The sequence below is a fragment of the Elephas maximus genome, chromosome 7, assembly GCF_024166365.1.
Source record: "Elephas maximus indicus isolate mEleMax1 chromosome 7, mEleMax1 primary haplotype, whole genome shotgun sequence".
Classification (NCBI taxonomy): domain Eukaryota; kingdom Metazoa; phylum Chordata; class Mammalia; order Proboscidea; family Elephantidae; genus Elephas; species Elephas maximus.
This window is the reverse complement of record NC_064825.1, coordinates 91995791-92014031: the sequence shown is the minus strand read 5'-3', so window position 1 is coordinate 92014031 and position 18241 is coordinate 91995791. Positions and strand designations below refer to the sequence as shown.

At 38.9% G+C, this 18241-nt stretch overlaps 2 protein-coding genes across 6 annotated transcripts in view; one reads left to right on the top strand and one right to left on the bottom strand.

Moving 5' to 3' along the window:
- The window catches only part of IFTAP (intraflagellar transport associated protein), a 109921-nt gene extending 104761 nt beyond the window's left edge, over positions 1 to 5160 (bottom strand). For 2 of the 5 annotated variants that reach the window (XM_049890891.1, XM_049890895.1), the window contains exon 1: positions 5037 to 5160. The gene's annotated coding sequence lies outside the window, so the exon portion shown is untranslated. Of the gene's footprint in view, positions 1 to 3829; positions 3893 to 4917 lie in introns of all 5 variants that reach the window. The other 3 variants (XM_049890894.1, XM_049890892.1, XM_049890893.1) reach the window with 3 other exon arrangements.
- Positions 5161 to 5513: 353 nt separating this feature from the next.
- On the top strand, positions 5514 to 7097 carry RAG2 (recombination activating 2). The gene has a single exon (XM_049890848.1). The coding sequence runs from the start codon at positions 5514 to 5516 to the stop codon at positions 7095 to 7097; it is 1584 nt and encodes a 527-aa protein (XP_049746805.1).
- The last annotated feature ends 11144 nt before the right edge of the window (positions 7098 to 18241 follow it).

The following is an 18241-nucleotide window of genomic DNA, read 5'->3' as shown; positions in this document are numbered from 1 at the left end:
ACCATCTAAAGAGGAAAAAAAAAAAAAAAGTCACAGTCAGTTACTCCGGTTAGATCTGTGATCATTAGGACATTTGTAGGCACGTGCACACGCTCTCTTTACTGTCAGCCTGCGGCTTGCCACGGTCACAGTGGGCAGTCAGAGAATCTTTCCCAAGTGCTGACATTTTACACCTGGCTTAGCGGCAAACATTCAGAGAGGGGTGAGCAGCCCTTCTGGCCTTCAGGTAGGTCCAATACCTTGATTTCTACCAAAGCTAAAAGACAGGAGCCTACGTTTGTAAACTTTAAAGGAAAGGTGATGCCACACTTCAGGGGTGTGTGAATTACAGGGAGATTGAGTGTCCAGACAGGACAGGGATGAAGTAGCATCTGGAAACTGTGGATTTTTGGTCTCAGGCTGCTGCAAGAATTTAATTCATATGCCTCCAGAGCGCTATGTACGAACCTCGGTACATATGTGATTCTCTGGCATAAGTGTCAGAAGGAAAACCTAAAGCTAGTTTAAAGCCAGCAAAAATCAAATAATGTATGTCTCAAATCTAATTAACTGTGCAAATGGTGTTAATTCATGCACTAAATGACTGCAGTCGTATGAAGTTGCCTGCTATTGGGGAGCAATCAGGAAAACATGGACAACACTGGTCAGTAAGATGTAATGCTTCAGAAAATAATGCCTTTCTACGGAAGGAAAAAAAAAATTCAGTACAGATGCAAGTAACTACAGACCATTAGCCCACCTCTGATTCTCAACTCCGCTCTAGCTTCACAATAAATAAATCAAAGTGTCCCTGCTGAGGAATGTTAGCATGGGGCTGGAGAAATTGTGTAAGCTTAATGGTCCTCTACTTCTGTCTTTGAGAAGAATCTTTAATGTGTTGACTTCGAGACTTCCTTCAGTTGAAGAACAGTGCCTTGTTTTTTAAAAATATCTTCCTGTTTTTGTCTGGTCTACTTAAAGGAAAATGCTTCGGTAGAGTATAATCTTTTAATAACTTTTAAAAACCAAGCTGTGGCTAATATAGTCATATTAAAACCATGGAAAATAAAATACAGGGTGGAAAGAAGGAGTGTGCTGTCAACACTGTAGGGAGAGCAACTAGGGTCACATAACAATGCATGTGTAAGATTTTGTATAAGAAACTGACTTGAATTGTAAACTTTCACTTAAAGCACAATAAAAAATTTTTTTTAAACCACGGAAAATATACAACAGTCCACTGCAGCAAAAAGATATTCAAGTCAGTAAAGAGAAATTTCAAAAACTAAACAAATGTGGCAAAAGAATGTAAAAATACTTTCAATGTTCCTGTTTGCTCTTTAAATACATAGGTCATCCGGCCATGGCTTAAAACAGGTGGTTAAAAATTAAATACACACTGAACAGCACAATGAGCATACTTAATGTCACTGAACTGTACATCTAAAGGCTGTTGAAATGGCAAATGTTTTGTTACTTACATATTTACCATAAATAAAAAAAAAAGTGTAATTAAAAAGAAAATAAATACACAAATACTTGAACTGTGGTACAAAAGAAGGTAAGTCACCTCAGTAGTAATAAATTTTACCACTGTTTTTAGGTCCCTGCTATTACAAAGTGAGCCAACAGCAAGGCATCAAATGGAGAACAGAAACTCTGCCTGAAAAATCTTTAGGGACCTTGACCAAGCTATGAAAATCCTCAGTCTCGCCCAAGAAAATGTTTCTGTTTTATATAAAAATTAATTCTGTTTTTATTTATGAGACACCAATATCTCTATGACAAAGTTATAAGGCACTTACCAGGCTACAATGAAAACATTTTTTTAAAAGCTCGCTGTTTAAAAGCAAGTGTTCTTAGTATATGTTTACCCCTTTGGGATCTGAAATCCATTACCCTTGTACGGCTTGCTTTATATTGCAGCAACAGTCTTCAGAGGTGTTTGAAACAAGCAGGACTTGGTTGCAGGACTCCCTCCAACCCCAAAACAGGCAACTCCATGAGAATAATTGCACATCATGCTGAGTGTAATCACCTATGATTTTCCTGTACTGAGTTGAGGGTCAACAATATTTTCTTTTGGTTCCTGCATTGTTGTTGTTCTTAGGTACTGTCGAGTCAGTTCTGACTCACAGCAACCCCATGTATTTATTCCTATGGATAGCGTTTTCCTAACTGCACAGATGTCTTCTCTCACATCTACTTGGCTAGGCCATGAATAAATGAAACAGTCACCCAGATTATTTCACAAGTAGGGTAAGTTGCTGAACTACAAACCACCATGACTTATGAAAGAAAGAGGTTTGCTTTACAACTTTGGTAATAATTTTCCTCATTCACTATTTCCTCACTTAGTTTAATATAACCACAAGACAAGTATGAAAAGATCACACCTTGAGGAATCTCCCATCACGAATCATCTAAAGTAAACTAAAAATCTTAAGTCTAAGAGGATATTTAGCAATTAATTACACCTTATCTACAGAAGTGCTTCAAAGCAAAAAATCCCACCATCTCATAAGAGGGACCACAGATTCTAAACGTCCAAGGAACCTTTACAGGGGGAATAAAAATAAATAAGAGTATCAATTAACATTTATTAAGTACTTAACATTATGCCAGGCACTGTGCTGTGTGCTTTACACGTTATCTCATTTATGGAGTCCCTGCTCAGTGTAAATAGTAAGCATGCTTGGCTGCTAATGGAAAGGTTGGAGGTTTCAGTCCAGTCAGAGGTGCTTAGAAAGAAAGACCTAACAATCTACCTCCACAATATCAGCCACTGAGAACCCTACAGACCATAGTACTACTCTAAAATACATGTGGTCACCATGTTTGCTTTATCTCATTTATTCCTCAAGACAACTCAATGAATAGGTACTAATATTGTCCCATTTTACAAATAAGAAAGAGAGAGAGTGAAAATAACTTGTCTAAAATGGCTACACAGTAACTAAGTGTTCCAGCGGGATTTGGACTCACACAATCCCAACTCAGAGGCTGCATAATTAATGATGGATTAATAAAAAGGGTAGCAAGATGAATGAAATATTTCCTGTTTTTTAAACTGAACTTGGCACCAGCACCCTCATTACATATATTTATTCCATGCTTCCTAGTCCAGGGTGTTATCAACCTATGTCCACTGACCAGTTCCTCAGATCCTAAAGCCCTTTGTACTCATCTTCAACATTACAACTATCAACATCCATGACTCGCAGGTAATTGCATACTAACAACTTCACTTTTGATAAATTCAAGTATGAACATAGTAACTATCATTGACTCTGTGCAAAGCCCTGTTCTAAGTGCTTTACATGTATTAACTTACTAACCATAACTTATGGAGTCCTGGTGGTGCAGTGGTTAAGAGCTCAGGCTGCTAACCAAACGGTTGGCAGTTCAAATCCACCAGCCACTCCCTAGAAAGCCCATGGGGTTGTTCTACTCTGTCAATCTTTGAGGTAGGTAAATTTATCTCATTCTACAGATGAGGAAACCTAGGCACAGAGAGACTAAATAACTTGCCAAGGTCATGCAGCGAATAAGTGACACAGCTAGGATTTGAATCAGGCAGTCAACCTTCAGAAACCCTGGTGGCGTAGTGGTTAAGAGCTACGGCTGCTAACCAAAAGGTCAGCAGTTCAAATCTACCAGGTGCTCCTTGGAAACCCTGTGGGGTCACTATGAATCACAATCGACTCAATGGCAACAGGTTTCGTTTGGTTTTTTTGGTAGTCAACCTTCAGAGTCCATACTTTCAGCCACTGTTTTTCACTGTTTTTGAAGCATATTTACAATTTATCCTTATAAGTCAAGGAATCTGTGCTATTTTGTTTTCTTTAACCTTTGGTGTCTAAGGCTTCACTCTTCAAACAGGTAGTGCATTCCACATCAAGGCTCCTGACATCTAAGGTAAAAAAAAAAATAAGGTAGGTAATAATAATTTATAAAGCTTACTTCATCTGGTGAATACCTTTTGTAAAGTCGTAATACAAACATTAAGCCTTCATTAATTCTGGCACTTCTTTACTTAGTACCAGCTTACTAAAGAATTACCACAGAATTCCTTTGGTCAAAGTTCTTGGCTGAAAAAGAGATCTGAAATAAGAACCACTAAACTCTAGTTTCCTACCAAGAAAACAGAAATATGTGTCAGAACCTTCCCTGCTTCCCTAAAAAAACAACCAAAAACCAAACCCGTTGCCGTCCTGTGGATTCCGACCCATAGTGGTCCTACAGAACAGAGTAGAACTGCCCCATAGGGTTTCCAAGGAGTGGCTGGTGGACACGAACCGCTGACCTTTTGGTTAGCAGCCATGCGCTTAATCACTGCGCCACCAGGTTTCCGTGCTTGCCTAAAAGAACCCTAAAGACAAGGTTCTTTTTAGAGAGATTGAGGAAGCAAAGGGCCTTTAAAGTGGTACTCGCTAAAGTCTAATTACTGTATTTCCACTACTAAGACTGTTGTTAGGTGCTGTGAAGTAGATTCCAACTAAAATTAAAACCAAAAAAAACCAAACCCTGTGCCGTCGAGTCGATTCCGATTCATCGCGACCCTATAGGACAGAGTAGAACTGTCCCATAGTTTCCAAGGAGCGCCTGGCGGATTCGAACTGCCCACCCTTTGGTTCGCAGCCGTAGCAGTTAACCACTACGCACCAGGGTTTCCCAACTAAAATTAAGAGTGGTAAAAAATCATTACCAAGTAATTTATTCCCGCACTCTAGGTATTCAGGGATTCATCTTTTGGTTCCATAAAATAGTCACAGCTTTTGTAACCTAGGGATCCCTTTCCTTCCCCGCCCCAAAGCAACCTATGGATCCTCAGGGGTGAAACTCTGTGTCAAGCCCCCAAGCGTCCAGGCAGAAGGCAGTAAGGTCATCTCTCCCACTCCACTCCCCCCAGGAGCAACTGTGCTTCCTACGGGTCACCTTGTTTGCGTTCCCAGGAGAGGCTCCGGCCACACTGAGGCTAGAGTTTGCCTAACATCGGTCCAGGTGCTGTATCCTCCCGGTAACCCAGACGTCGGGTCTACATTAGCGACTCTCACCTCCCGCTCCCTAGTTTTCCGCCTTGGCGCCCATTTAGTCACTTCGCACTTTTCACGTCTCTATTCAGAAAGCCATCCAACGATTCTCCACTCCTGGAGCAACAAACTGTCTTAGCCGCACACACATGCCATAGAGTACTGGTTCTTGGGAAATGTAGTTCTTTCTGGAGACCGGTGGTGAACCTTTAAGTAAAAAAGGACTACAATTCCCAGAATTCTGGACGAGGCTAGTCCGCGTCTGAAATCTCTCCTAGCTGATTGTATTATATTAGGCAGAAAGGTTCTGTGGCTCTTTGACTACCTGTCACCCTGGATTCTGCTAATTCAGTCCCACCACAAGCTTGTGGGAGGAACTTTTTAACCATACTTTTAACATGTGAGGAAGTCTAAACACAATGATTTTCTATGAAGAGATACACTAAGTCAATTTACTTTTGTGATTCTTTCAGATAAAGGATCTACCCACGATCAGAAAACATGTCACTGCAAATGGTAACAGTCGGTAATAATATAGCCCTAATTCAACCAGGCTTCTCACTGATGCATTTTGACGGACAAGTTTTCTTCTTCGGCCAGAAAGGTTGGCCTAAGAGAGCCTGCCCCACTGGTGTTTTCCATTTTGACGTAAAGCATAACCATCTCAAACTGAAGCCTGCAGTTTTTTCCAAGGATTCCTGCTATCTTCCTCCTCTTCGCTACCCAGCCATTTGCACATTCAAAGGCAGCTTTGAGTCTGAACAACATCAATACATTATCCATGGGGGAAAAACGCCAAACAATGAGCTTTCAGATAAGATTTATGTCATGTCTGCTGTTTGCAAGAACAACAAAAGAATTACTTTTCGCTGCATAGAGAAGGATTTAGTAGGAGATGTTCCTGAGGCCAGGTATGGCCATTCCATTGATGTGGTGTATAGTCGGGGGAAAAGCATGGGAGTTCTTTTTGGAGGACGTTCATACGTACCTGCTGCCCAAAGAACCACAGAAAAATGGAATAGAGTAGTTGACTGCCTGCCTCATGTTTTCTTGGTGGATTTTGAATTTGGGTGCTCTACATCATACATTCTTCCAGAACTTCAGGATGGGCTATCTTTTCATGTCTCCATTGCCAGAAATGATACCATTTATATTTTAGGAGGCCATTCACTGGCCAATAACATCCGCCCTGCCAACCTGTACAGGATAAGGGTTGATCTCCCCCTGGGCAGCCCAGCTGTGAGTTGCACAGTCTTGTCAGGAGGAATCTCTGTCTCCAGTGCAATCTTGACTCAAACTAGCAATGATGAATTTGTTATTGTTGGTGGCTATCAGCTTGAGGATAAAAAAAGAATGGTCTGTAACATTGTCTCTTTGGAGGACAACAAAATAGAAATTCGGGAGATGGAGACCCCAGATTGGACCCCAGATATTAAGCACAGCAAGATATGGTTTGGAGGCAACATGGGAAATGGAACCATTTTCCTTGGGATACCAGGAGACAATAAACAGGCTGTTTCAGAAACATTTTATTTCTATATGTTGAAATGTGCTGAAGACGATGTGAACGAAGATCAGAAAACATTCACAAACAGTCAGACATCAACAGAAGATACAGGGGACTCCACTCCCTTTGAAGACTCAGAAGAATTTTGTTTCAGTGCAGAAGCATATAGTTTTGATGGTGATGATGAATTTGACACCTATAATGAAGATGATGAGGAAGATGAGTCAGTGACAGGCTACTGGATTAAATGCTGCCGTACTTGTGATGTGGATATCAACACGTGGGTACCATTCTATTCAACTGAACTCAACAAACCCGCCATGATCTACTGCTCTCATGAAGATGGGCACTGGGTCCATGCCCAGTGCATGGATCTCGCAGAAAGCACGCTCATTCAACTATCGGAAGGAAGCAACAAATACTACTGCAATGAGCATGTGGCAATAGCAAGAGCACTACAAACCCCCAAAAGAGCCCTACCGTTAAAGAAGCCCCCACTGAAATCCCTCCGCAAAAAAGGCCCTGGGAAAATCTTAACTCCTGCCAAGAAATCATTTCTTAGAAGGCTATTCAATTAGTTTCGCAAAAGCCTTTGAGATTCAAGTGCATCAAAATTTTAAACCTATTTTAAAGAATCATAATGATGACAAAAATTTTATTTCTATTTTTGTTTTCTGAAATGCCTGTTTCCTTTAGTTACATGAATTAAGTTCCAGGAAAAAATGCATATAACATAATGCTAAAAACAGTCACTGTAGAATCTATACATTTTGAAAATATTTTACTCAAGGGTATCTTAAATGAGAATTTCCAATCTGAATTTTCTTCTTTGAAGAAATCTTAAACCCAGAAGAAAGCAGTAAAATAATCGAGGTATATTTATACCCCTTATATGATTTTTTGGTCACAACTTATTAATTAGGACAAACTTAACCAGTAAAGAAACTAACACCCAAAGGAATTAAACGACTTATTTTTGTGCAATATAGCAATCTGGTGGTTGGCCAAAAATTAAAACTGTGATCACCTATATCTCACACTATTATTCTTTCTGGAACCTCCAAGGTAGACCCTTGTGCTATACCCATGAATAGACCAAATTTCTTATAGCTGAGACATATATACAGCCACTGACAGAAGGGAAAGAAAAATAATCCATAGCAAGTTTATTAAGTTCATCAGTTTTGTTACATTTTCTCAAGTTATCTGCATACGACTTCTTCAAAGATTCCCCCATCACGTGAGGCACAGATGGTGAGCCAAAGTGAGTCACTTGAATCAATTCTTTGTGATCGTTTTCACGAAAAAAAAAAAAAAAAAACTGATGCCCACTGCTACTTAGCACTGTGAGAGGGAGCTAGGGAAGGACCACCAAATACATCTCATGGAAAAGAATAATATTGATTATTTCCCCAAATAACAAAAGTTTGAACAATTTCATAAAGTTAACAGGAGATTTTAAATGGGGGGGGGGAAGAAATTTATTTGTGTGTGAGTCTAGTTAATATGTGACATTTGCTGCCAAAAAAATATTACAAAATCAGTGAGCTTCCTAAGGTTCAATTAGACACTTGCTAGAATGAAAGTTTAAACAACTGTTAATTTTGAGACTGCAAGATATCAACTTCTATTAGATGATCTTAGATACAAATGATTTCTTTCCTGTGGTATTTTTCTGGAAGAGGATTTCACCTACTCTTAAGAGATTAACTTATACCCTATCATTGACCTGTCTTCATTTAGAGTCCACAGTGTGTAAGGTATGATTACCAAATTCAGAGGAGATATAAACCATACAGAAGATGAGATCATGGAGTACTAATTCTTCTGCTAACCATTCCATGTCCTTGTGTAAACTAAATCAGGTTCTCTCTGTTTCAGTAATATTGCTTGATAAATATTCCCTTTAAACAAATGACTACCATTGTTTTGATTGCTCTTTTGTTGCTTCTATCACCTCTATAAAACTAATAAAATATTAATATGGCCTCTGTTTATATTGATTTATTCAAATTGTTAACTTACCTAGATACCAAATAAGAGAAAATATATTCTATTTAATTTTCTCAGGATCACTTTCCTTGGATTTCTTTTTTATCTGTTAGTAGACAGTGACATAAGTTGGAACTGAAATATCCTTCACAAGAGTCCAAAGGAAATGTTCCCCGAGAATTACATGCAATCCTTTATCTTGATTTGTCTACAATAGCTAAAGAATTGGTGCCCCATATACATTTGTAGTCAATGAGATCAAAATATGATCATGTAAGTGATTCAATTCTGAACACACTGAGTTCTATAGTCAAACTCAGATATCACGAGGATAGCTGCTTTTGGTTTGTGTATGTATGTGTGTGTGTGTATGTTTCAAGTGGAAGTAGTTTGGTCTTATTGAATTTGAGTAAAAATAGGTCCTTTTAAGTCATCTTACTAATGAGTCTATCAGATGTGACTTTAAGATATTGAGGCAGCTTACCCAATAGGCACATGCAAACATCCAAAGGAACCATAGCCTAAGAGTACACATTTATCCCAAAGGTACTGTCTAGGCCTAAAATATTTCTAAGACTTGAATTTCAATTTCCTTTTGAGCCTATGGATCATTGCTTTTGAAGATATGCAACAGTTGTCCTTATTCTTCCATTACACATGGGTTTGATTTGCTCTGTCAGTCAGAGGCTATTGAGGCAAATTAGAAGGATGTCACTCTCAGTATCATATTACTACTTTAGATCAAAAACAAAGGGTAAGTATAAGCTAACAAAATGGGTTTTCTGATACGGCTCATAAATAGATTCTAAAGCTAAGTTCTGAAATTGTTTGCACAAAAAATAAGTATATGTCTTCTCAAGGTGACCATTTTAAGGGACTATACTCATCTACAAGGACAAGTGGATTCAGTGTTAGGGGAAGGAAATCATAATGAAAAAGAGTTAGTTCGAAGGCCCTGGGGTGAGATGAGGTTTGTCATATTTTAGGAAATGAAAGAAGATCAGTGTGTTAAAACATGCTGAGCAAGGAGTGTGTGGAATGGCATGAGCCTGTCAGGGCCCCTAACTTTTCATCAGTAAAATAAAATCACATACTGTTCCACCCATACCAGAGAGCGGTTGTGAAGGTCAAACAAGTCATTATAAACTGAAAAACACTATCTGAACATATACCATTTTTATATGTATATTCAAAAAATAGTTTCACTACTCTTTACCACTGTAAAACAAATCCAGGTATCCTGGGTAAAATTTGTTTAAAAAAGAGGGTGTTGCATCAAAAAAGAAGAAAGGGACAAAATCATAACCTTAGCTACACAACTTGAACAAATAGAAAGAGACCAGCAAAAGAAGCCCACAGCCACCAGAAGAAACCAAGTAATAAAGATCAGAGCAGAAATAAACAAAACAGAGAATAGAAAAACAATAGAAAGAATCAACAAAACCAAAAGTGGGCTCTTTGAAAGGATCAACAAAATCAACAAGCCACTGGTCAGATTTATAAAAAGAGGGTGTTTACTGCTTTTTGCCAGAGATTTTGAGATAATGAACATGTATAACCAATTAAAATTCCAAGTGACAAATACAGAATAGAGACCAGACATTATCGAAGACTATGTAATAGTATTTTAGGTAGACTGAAAGGAGGAAGGCCAGTGGTGATGAGATACTGTTAGAAAGATGCTCAATATAACATTCCAGTTTGGAAGGTGTAATTGATGGTCCATGATTCCATTCAGTGTTGAAAGAAGTCATATTTTGAGATCAGATTTTTCAGGAATGATATTTAATCAATTGGAGATCATTCTTTTTTTGGTAGGCCATAGATTGCTAAAACAAAATACATGAAGTTTAATGAAGAGGACAAATCACTCTTTTAACATAGCATGAATGACCCATTTGGACCTATCCCCTCCCTGATTACTTCTTGGCCTCAACACTCTCTTCACACTTTGTGCTCGATTTACAAAAAATCCTGAACTGGCAACACTTCTACTGAGCACCCCTGATAATTTCAGATCTCAGGGACTTTGAGCAACTCTTCCGTCTTCAGGGAATACTTTCTGTTTTGTACTTTGTGACTCCTACAAACACCCCAGTCCATCTGGCCCACTCCTATTTAGTCCCAGTTCAGATATCTTATCCCTCAGGTATCCTTCTCTGAAACCCACTACCTCCTAAAAAAAAACACTACCTCCTAAAAAATAAAAAATAGATGCCGTTAATGTTGTTGTGTTGGGTACCATTGAGTTGATTCCAACTCATAGCAGAGTAGAACTGCCCCTATAGGGTTTTCCTGGCTGTAATAGTCTACAAATCTCAGGTTACAGATTCAGGAGGGCAAGAAATGGAACTGACTACATTTTCCTATAACTCAATTCACATTATATTATGCATCCCTTAGTAATATATGGTGGAAATTTAATTTCAATCAATTTAGAATTCTCCCTCTTTTCACCCAACTTTTTATCCAAATGCCAGGGGGTAACATAATGCTCATATTTCAGAAGTAGGAATGAATGGGGGTAAAGCATCTGGTCCTTAGGACCATCATCCCTCCTTACTAGCTTCTGCTACAACAGCCACAATCAGATCTAGCCTGCGGTTATATCTTTGAAGAGCATTGCTGAGTTGCACCTCAGTCTTAAACATAAGAGTACCTGGTGATGTAGCAGGTAAGCACTCGGCTGCTAAGCAAAAGGTTGGGGGTTTGAATCTACCAGCTGCTCTGTGGGACAAAGAGCTGGTGATATATTTCCAAAAGGATTACAGCCAAGAAAACCTCATGAGACAGTTCTACTCTGTCACATGGGGCTGCTATGAGTCAAAATTGACTTGACAGCACTCAACAACAACAAATTCTTTAAATAAATGAGGCTAAGATGTGGAAATAAATCCTTTGTGTTCTAAATTTTTTTATTTTTTTTTCCTAAATATCTTCGATCAGTCAGAATATCTCACAGATCTTGGAAACCAAAAGTACAGCAAAACTCACAGAAGAAGATGAGGTCTTAGATTAAACGTATTCTATTTTTTAGTGAAAAGAGTTCACGCAGGATGAGAATGGATATCGTGGTGAATTTAGATAGAACAGGCAGCCATTGTAGTCCACAGTGACAAGAATTTCAAATTATTTAGATGCCACCAAACGCCACTCTAGCGTAGCATTTTGCTTTTTGCCTTGGAATTTACCACAGATGCTATCACATTTTCCCAAACCTAATTCTGTCAGGAAACATCTAATATCACTCATTTATTTCTAAGAGAGCTATTTCTTCATCCTGTCTCCCGATATCGATCTAATAAATCAGCATTTGTTTAAATCATAATTTGTGATAATGGAAAGGAAAAGTTATCAATAATACTCATTTTTAAAAGCTGATTAGTATGTGTAGCTTAAGGCAAAAGATCCCTGAATGTATGGATCAATTCATCCATCAGTGTGTCTCTTCGGGGTACCTATCCATAAACATTTATTAAAAATCCAAAATCCGCACCATGTTAAATATTATGGAACCTACAGAAGAAACATGAAACACAAGCCCCATTTTCAGGGAGCTTAGAACCTCACTGTAGAGTGGGGAAAGGTGGGCAGGGCACAAGAGTTATAAAAATTGAAAACTGCTCTTGAAGAAATTAGTGACAATTAAATTTCAAATTGTTTAGTAAAGACTACCCATGCATAACAGCTTTTTTTTTTTTTTAACCTGGGATATATTGGTAAAACTAAGAAATTGGGCTAAAATATCTCTAAGTTTCCTTTGTATATTGACCTCTGTCAACAGATGTTTTGACTCAGATAATTGTAAAACGTAGAAAAGACCATTTGAGGTACCATGCAAAATGTATAATGATAACTCAAAACAGGATGGGTTTGTGTGTGTGCAAAAGACAGCTAAATCATCAATTTAAGAGCCATGGAAAAGTATGAGCTTCTTGAAGATAAAGATGAAAAAAATCCAAACCTATTGCTGTTGAGTGATTCTGACTCATGACAACCCCACGTGTTGCAGAGTAGAGCTATGTTCCGTAGGGTTTTCAAGACCATGAACTCTCAGAAGCAGATTGCCAGGTATGTCTTCCAAGTGCCTCTAGATGGGTTTGAACCTCTAACTTTTCAGTTAATAGTTGAGCATTTAACCATTTGCGCCACCCAGGGGCTCCCGGCTATGTGAGTACTTGGTGTGTATTAAGACCTTGATCGACCTCAGTTTAAAATTATGCAAATCTTGGCCTCCAAGTAAGTCAGTATGTGTATTATGATGATGGAATTAAGCTGTCATCCTCAGGAGGGAAAAAAGACTGAAATAAGATTATATAAATGCCAAAGGGGAAATAAAGAAATTTCCATGGGAAAGGTTGAGTTCGAAAGGTCAACCTTTTGGTTAGTAGCTGAGCACAAACCACCCATGCCACGGAGGGAAATATGTCTGTACATCTGGGTAAATAACTTGTACCCAAGGCCCCAAGTGCCCTTTCACAGCCCTGAAAGCTGGGGAGAGAAATGCTGATTTCCTGAGAAGATGAAGCTGTGAAGGTCTGCACAACTTCCCATCACCTCCTCCTGCCTACAGTTGGATAAAGGCATCTGAGAGGATGAGACATGTGAATTAGCAGGCAGCGTCTTTGCAGTCACAAAATGTGTGAAATTGCTGCCCTGCCATTTAAATTTATGCGCAAAACCCTTCTCAATCTTGGACAAAATGCCCTAACACCAAATACCTTCCCAAAGCATCCCACTCATGCCATGTTCCTGGCTTGGCATGAATGGTATCACTTGCCTGCTTTGAAACCTTCAAAGGTTCCTCTTTGCACTTAGGATAGAATTCAAAGTCCTCACCAAGCGCACCGGGTCCTGCTTGACAATGTATCTGCAGTGCTTAACACACATTGCCTGTTCAGAGAAGACATCCTACAAATATCTGTTTAAAATATAGACTGAATTGGCGGAAGGAGTATCAGGAACTATGCCAAACTTAGCTGAACCCTAAAAGGTAAAAGGTTCTACAGCAGGGGTAAAAGCCAAAGTACTTGAACAGCAGCTAAAGCTGGCTGTAGGCTGGTCTTGGAGGCCCCCTGCTGTGCTAGGAGTTAACCTGTTAGTTGCTGAATTATGGAGCGGTCCTGGGGTTCCTGGAGGATGGGGCAGGGCTGCCAGGGAGGTTAAAGGGCACTTGGGGCCTGGAAGGACAAGCTATTTACCTAGAAGTACAGACATAGTTCCCTGGGTGGCACAAGTGGTTTGTGCCAGCTACTAACAAAAAGTTTGACAGTTTGAACTTGCCCAGTGGCACTGTGAAAGTACAGCCTGGTGATCTGCTTCTGTAAAGATTATAGCCAAGAACACCCTATGGAGCTCAGTTCTGCTCTGTAATACAAGAGATCATTATGACTCCAAATAGACTCCACGGCATACTTCCATATTTTAAAAACTGGTACAGCAGCATGGAGGAGACAGGCTGAATCTCAGTGCTGAGTGGAGGGAAGTTGGGAAGCTCCAGCAAAGGTAAGGATAAGACACTTGAAAAGGCTTGAATCTTGGAGATAAGTGAGTGCTTTGGAGGTAACTTGGACAGAGCTAGAAGAACATTGTGAAGAGGTGGCTCTGTCATTTGCTGGATGAAATAAGCCTCCGTGACTGCGTGTGTAACATGGAGATAGTGGTCATGACTTTAAGAGGGTCAAATGAGAAAATGTATGCAAAGTCCATACTGCAAAAAAAAAAAAAAAAAAAGTTTTTGTAAATGATATTATTACTAGGGAAAACTTAGTTCTGCCCTAATCTGGGTGGCTCTGGACAAGTCAACCACTCTGAACACAATTTCAAGTTTTTGAATTTTCTGGATTACAGGTTCAACTTTTATCAGATCCTCAAAGAACTTAAAAACCACTGATTTAACAATCCTTCCAGTTATGGATTGAATTGTGTCCCCCCAAAATGTGTGTCAACTTGGCTAGACCATGATTCCCAATATTGTGTGATTGTCCACCATTGTGTCACCTGATGTGATTTTCCTATGTATTGTAAATCCTGCCTCTACGATGTTAATGAGGTGGGACTCAATCTACAAGATTAGGTTGTGTTTTAAGCCAATCACTTTTGAGATATAAAAGAGAGAAGCCAGCAGCAAGACAGGGGACCTCTACCACCAAGAAAGTAATGCCAAGAGAAGAGTGTATCTTTGAAGCCAGGGTCCCTGCGCTGAGAAGCTTCTAGTCCAGGGGAAGACTGATGATAAGGACCTTCCTCCAGAGCTGACAGAGACAGAAAGCCTTCCCCTGGAGCTGATGCCCTGAATTTGGACTTCTAGCCTACTAGACTGTGAGAGACTAAACTTCTGTTTGTTAAAGCCATCCACTTGTGGTATTTCTGTCATAGCAGCACTAGGTAACTAAGATGCTTCCTTTTCAAGAGGTTTAATATTTATCTCAAGTATCCAGAACCAAATTGTCTCATCCTACATTAGCATAAATTATACTCATTATCCTATCCTGTTGCCCTGTATTCCAAAGGTCACCAAATTTATTTTGTACTTCCCTCCAGGAAAAAGGTATTCCTTCAATTCTAAATGGTATGCTCCATATTATTATTTGAATATAAATCAAACACCCACAATTTTCGAATCTTAAACTTTTATTTCAATTTCTTGAGAATAAAATTATTAACAATAACCATAAAGTTAATAATCATTAGAAATATAAAAATAAGTATGGAAAACTGACATTGTGTTTAATTTGAAAACTTCTGACAAGGAAATACAAGTTCCTCTGCATCAGATAAATCCGTTGCATCCTGGTACCTGAGCTTTCCCTAAAACAGCAAAAAAAAAAAAAAAAAAGTAGGCTCTTGGAAGCCATTAAACAAACTGTAAGATTATAAAAAAACAAAGTGAAGTGCAATTTCCACAAAAAGAAAAATCTCATCAAAAATGAATTCTGAGGTATACTTCGGCAGATGACTGCAGTAAAAGTTAAAAAATAAAATAAGCACAAAGTATCCGCTCTTCTTTAAAATCTCTTAACATCAAAAGAATAAACCATCTCTCATACAATAAGCAAAGACACACACAGGCCTGCAATCAAAAATCGCTTACTTCCAAATGACAATTTGTTCCTCCCAGCCACCACTAGGGCTTCTACATCCTGCCTGCCAACTGCAGGGAATTTGCATTCCGTCTGATGTCATGTGAAACCCACACTCACAACCAAAACAAAATCTTTATCTCCATCTATATTTTGCAAAAACAAATTGAGGCACAACTAAATTCCAATTCACCTGGAAGGAAAAGACATTTCTTCCTCCTGCTCTTGCTTCTCTGGGCATGTTTATTAATCCCAAGGGGCTTTTTGACCTCACGCCAACCATTCATCAATTTTCATCAACCATTATCTCTAGTCCCTGCAGTGCACCTGAGTAGGTTGGCAGGAAAACTTGTACAACTAGGTTTCATGGGAGAAAAATGCATTGCACTTCTAAAGTCCCAGTCTATACTTCAAAAATAAAAAATATATATATGCTCCATTCAGTGTGGTGAATTTCCCTGGAGTATGTGACTGTGTTTACAATGGGCATTGTTAAAAATAAAACTCGAGTACAAAACAGGGTCTAGGATATTGCCATCTCAACAAGGAGGGCAAAAACAACCAGAGGCAGCATTTCTACATAGTGAGATCCCTGCAGCCAGGTGTTCTTGGGGTTTATCAAAAGGCAATCTGATGAAGGGATTACTGGGAAGGTGGTGCTATAAATCACTCTGTTAGTCACATGCATTCAAAATAGTTCCTACAATGCTATCAAAGGGGGATTTACTGCTGGCAAGTATTTACAGTGCCACCAATCCAGTAACAGAGAAGAAGTGGGAAAAAATCTACAACCCAGAGCAAGCATGCTTCAGGGAGTAGAGTGATTACAAGAATTTAGCTGTTTATTGCTGCAGAGACATGCTGCAGAGATCAAAAGGGATGAAAAGAAACCCACTGCCGTTGATTCCATTCCGACTCATAGCGACCCTATAGGACAGCATAGAAATACCCCATAGAGCTTCCATGGCTTAAAAACCTGTTAATTTCCAAAATGCAAAACTAAGAGTTTTTAAGGAAATTAAAAAAAAAACATTAAAACGTGTATATGCTTTTGATAACTAAATTACAAATGTCTTTGATCGTCTGTATACAAAAAGTAAAAAAAAAAAAAATTTGCTGTATTTCTTTTTAATGGAAAATACTGGGTTCAATCCCTGCAAAAGCACCAAATGCATATACCATTTAGGGTAATGTCACTGATGCATGTTTGACAACTAAATTATAAACCTCTGTGATACACTGTGTATGGAGAGTGGCAATTATGGCCAATAAAATCAAAGGAAGAAAAAAAAACTAATTAACACTAACATATCATTATGACTCACTAGCATGTAAAATCCCATGCCTGCTCTAAATTGCCTGCCACTGGCAAATCCCAAATTCCTGAGGATCCAGACAACAGTTTCCAAATGACTGGAGCCATCAGAGTCTTTGCGGGCTCTTCGGGGGTGGGGGGGGGGGGAGCTTTGGCATTGCTTTCTTATACAAAAGAGCCGAAGCATCCAAATGACTCAGAAGCCTGCTCCCCTCCTCCCCGACCCCAAAAAACGTAACCCCAAGGTTATGAACTGTAGTCATTAGTTGTGGAACCTAAACAAATTCTGATTCTACCTTGTGAACGAAGATAGTGGTTGTTTTTTGTGATGGTGAAATCATGGAATTTGGAGACAAAAGACCTGAGTTCAAACGCCAGATCAGGCATTTATTACCCCTGTCATTTGGGGCAAATCATTTAACCCCCATCAAATGGGGACAATAACAATGCCTACTCCACAGAAATGTTGTGCAGAAAAATGAGGCAAAATGAGTGTGCAAACATGAAAAAAGTGTTTAAACACACACACACTGTACAACAACCTTTCCACCATACCCTGAGGAGTCTCCATCTAAACTTAGCAGGTAGGGAAAGCACAAAGCATCGCGTTATAAAAATGTGGACACAATGAAAGTGAACTGGTCATTATAGAAAGAATAACACATTGCAGAGGGAGGAACTATCTGAAACCTGAATTTAGTGAATTTTCTCATATAGAGAAAATCTGGCAGAGAATTGTCAGCAAGATGGTAAATCTGTTTTTACGTGGTGAGCAAAGCTGGATTTTAAAGACCTCTGTGGCCTTCAGGTTGTACGGAAAAACATTTGGAGACTCTAAATTAACTGAAATTAAAAAGTTAAAGTCAAGAATCCCATTTGGCTACTGACAGCTAAGTAAATGTGTTGTCAGAAGATTTCACAACTGTGGCTAACGATTGTGTTCTTCTAATTTCATTATTGAAAAAGTCATGGCAGCAGATGACCTCCTAAGCACTTAAGGTTACAACAAAGACGTCATGTAAAGCTGGAAAATGACTGGTCTTCACAAAATTTTCCTGATATAGGATATTTCTGCATAAATGTAACAAATAAGAAAAGGCATCAAGAGCACTTAGTAAAGGTCAACATGCCATACAAACATAAGTTATTGTTAGAGAAATCTGAAAAGCTCTTTTGAATCTTGTAGAATGAACCAAGACATATGGGATTTATAAAATAAGGAATTTTACAAAAATGAAATAAGATAACAAGAAAACCACTTATTACATCTCAATACCAAATATAATAAATTGAGGGGAAAAAATAAAAACCATGAAACGAATTCACTCCCTGG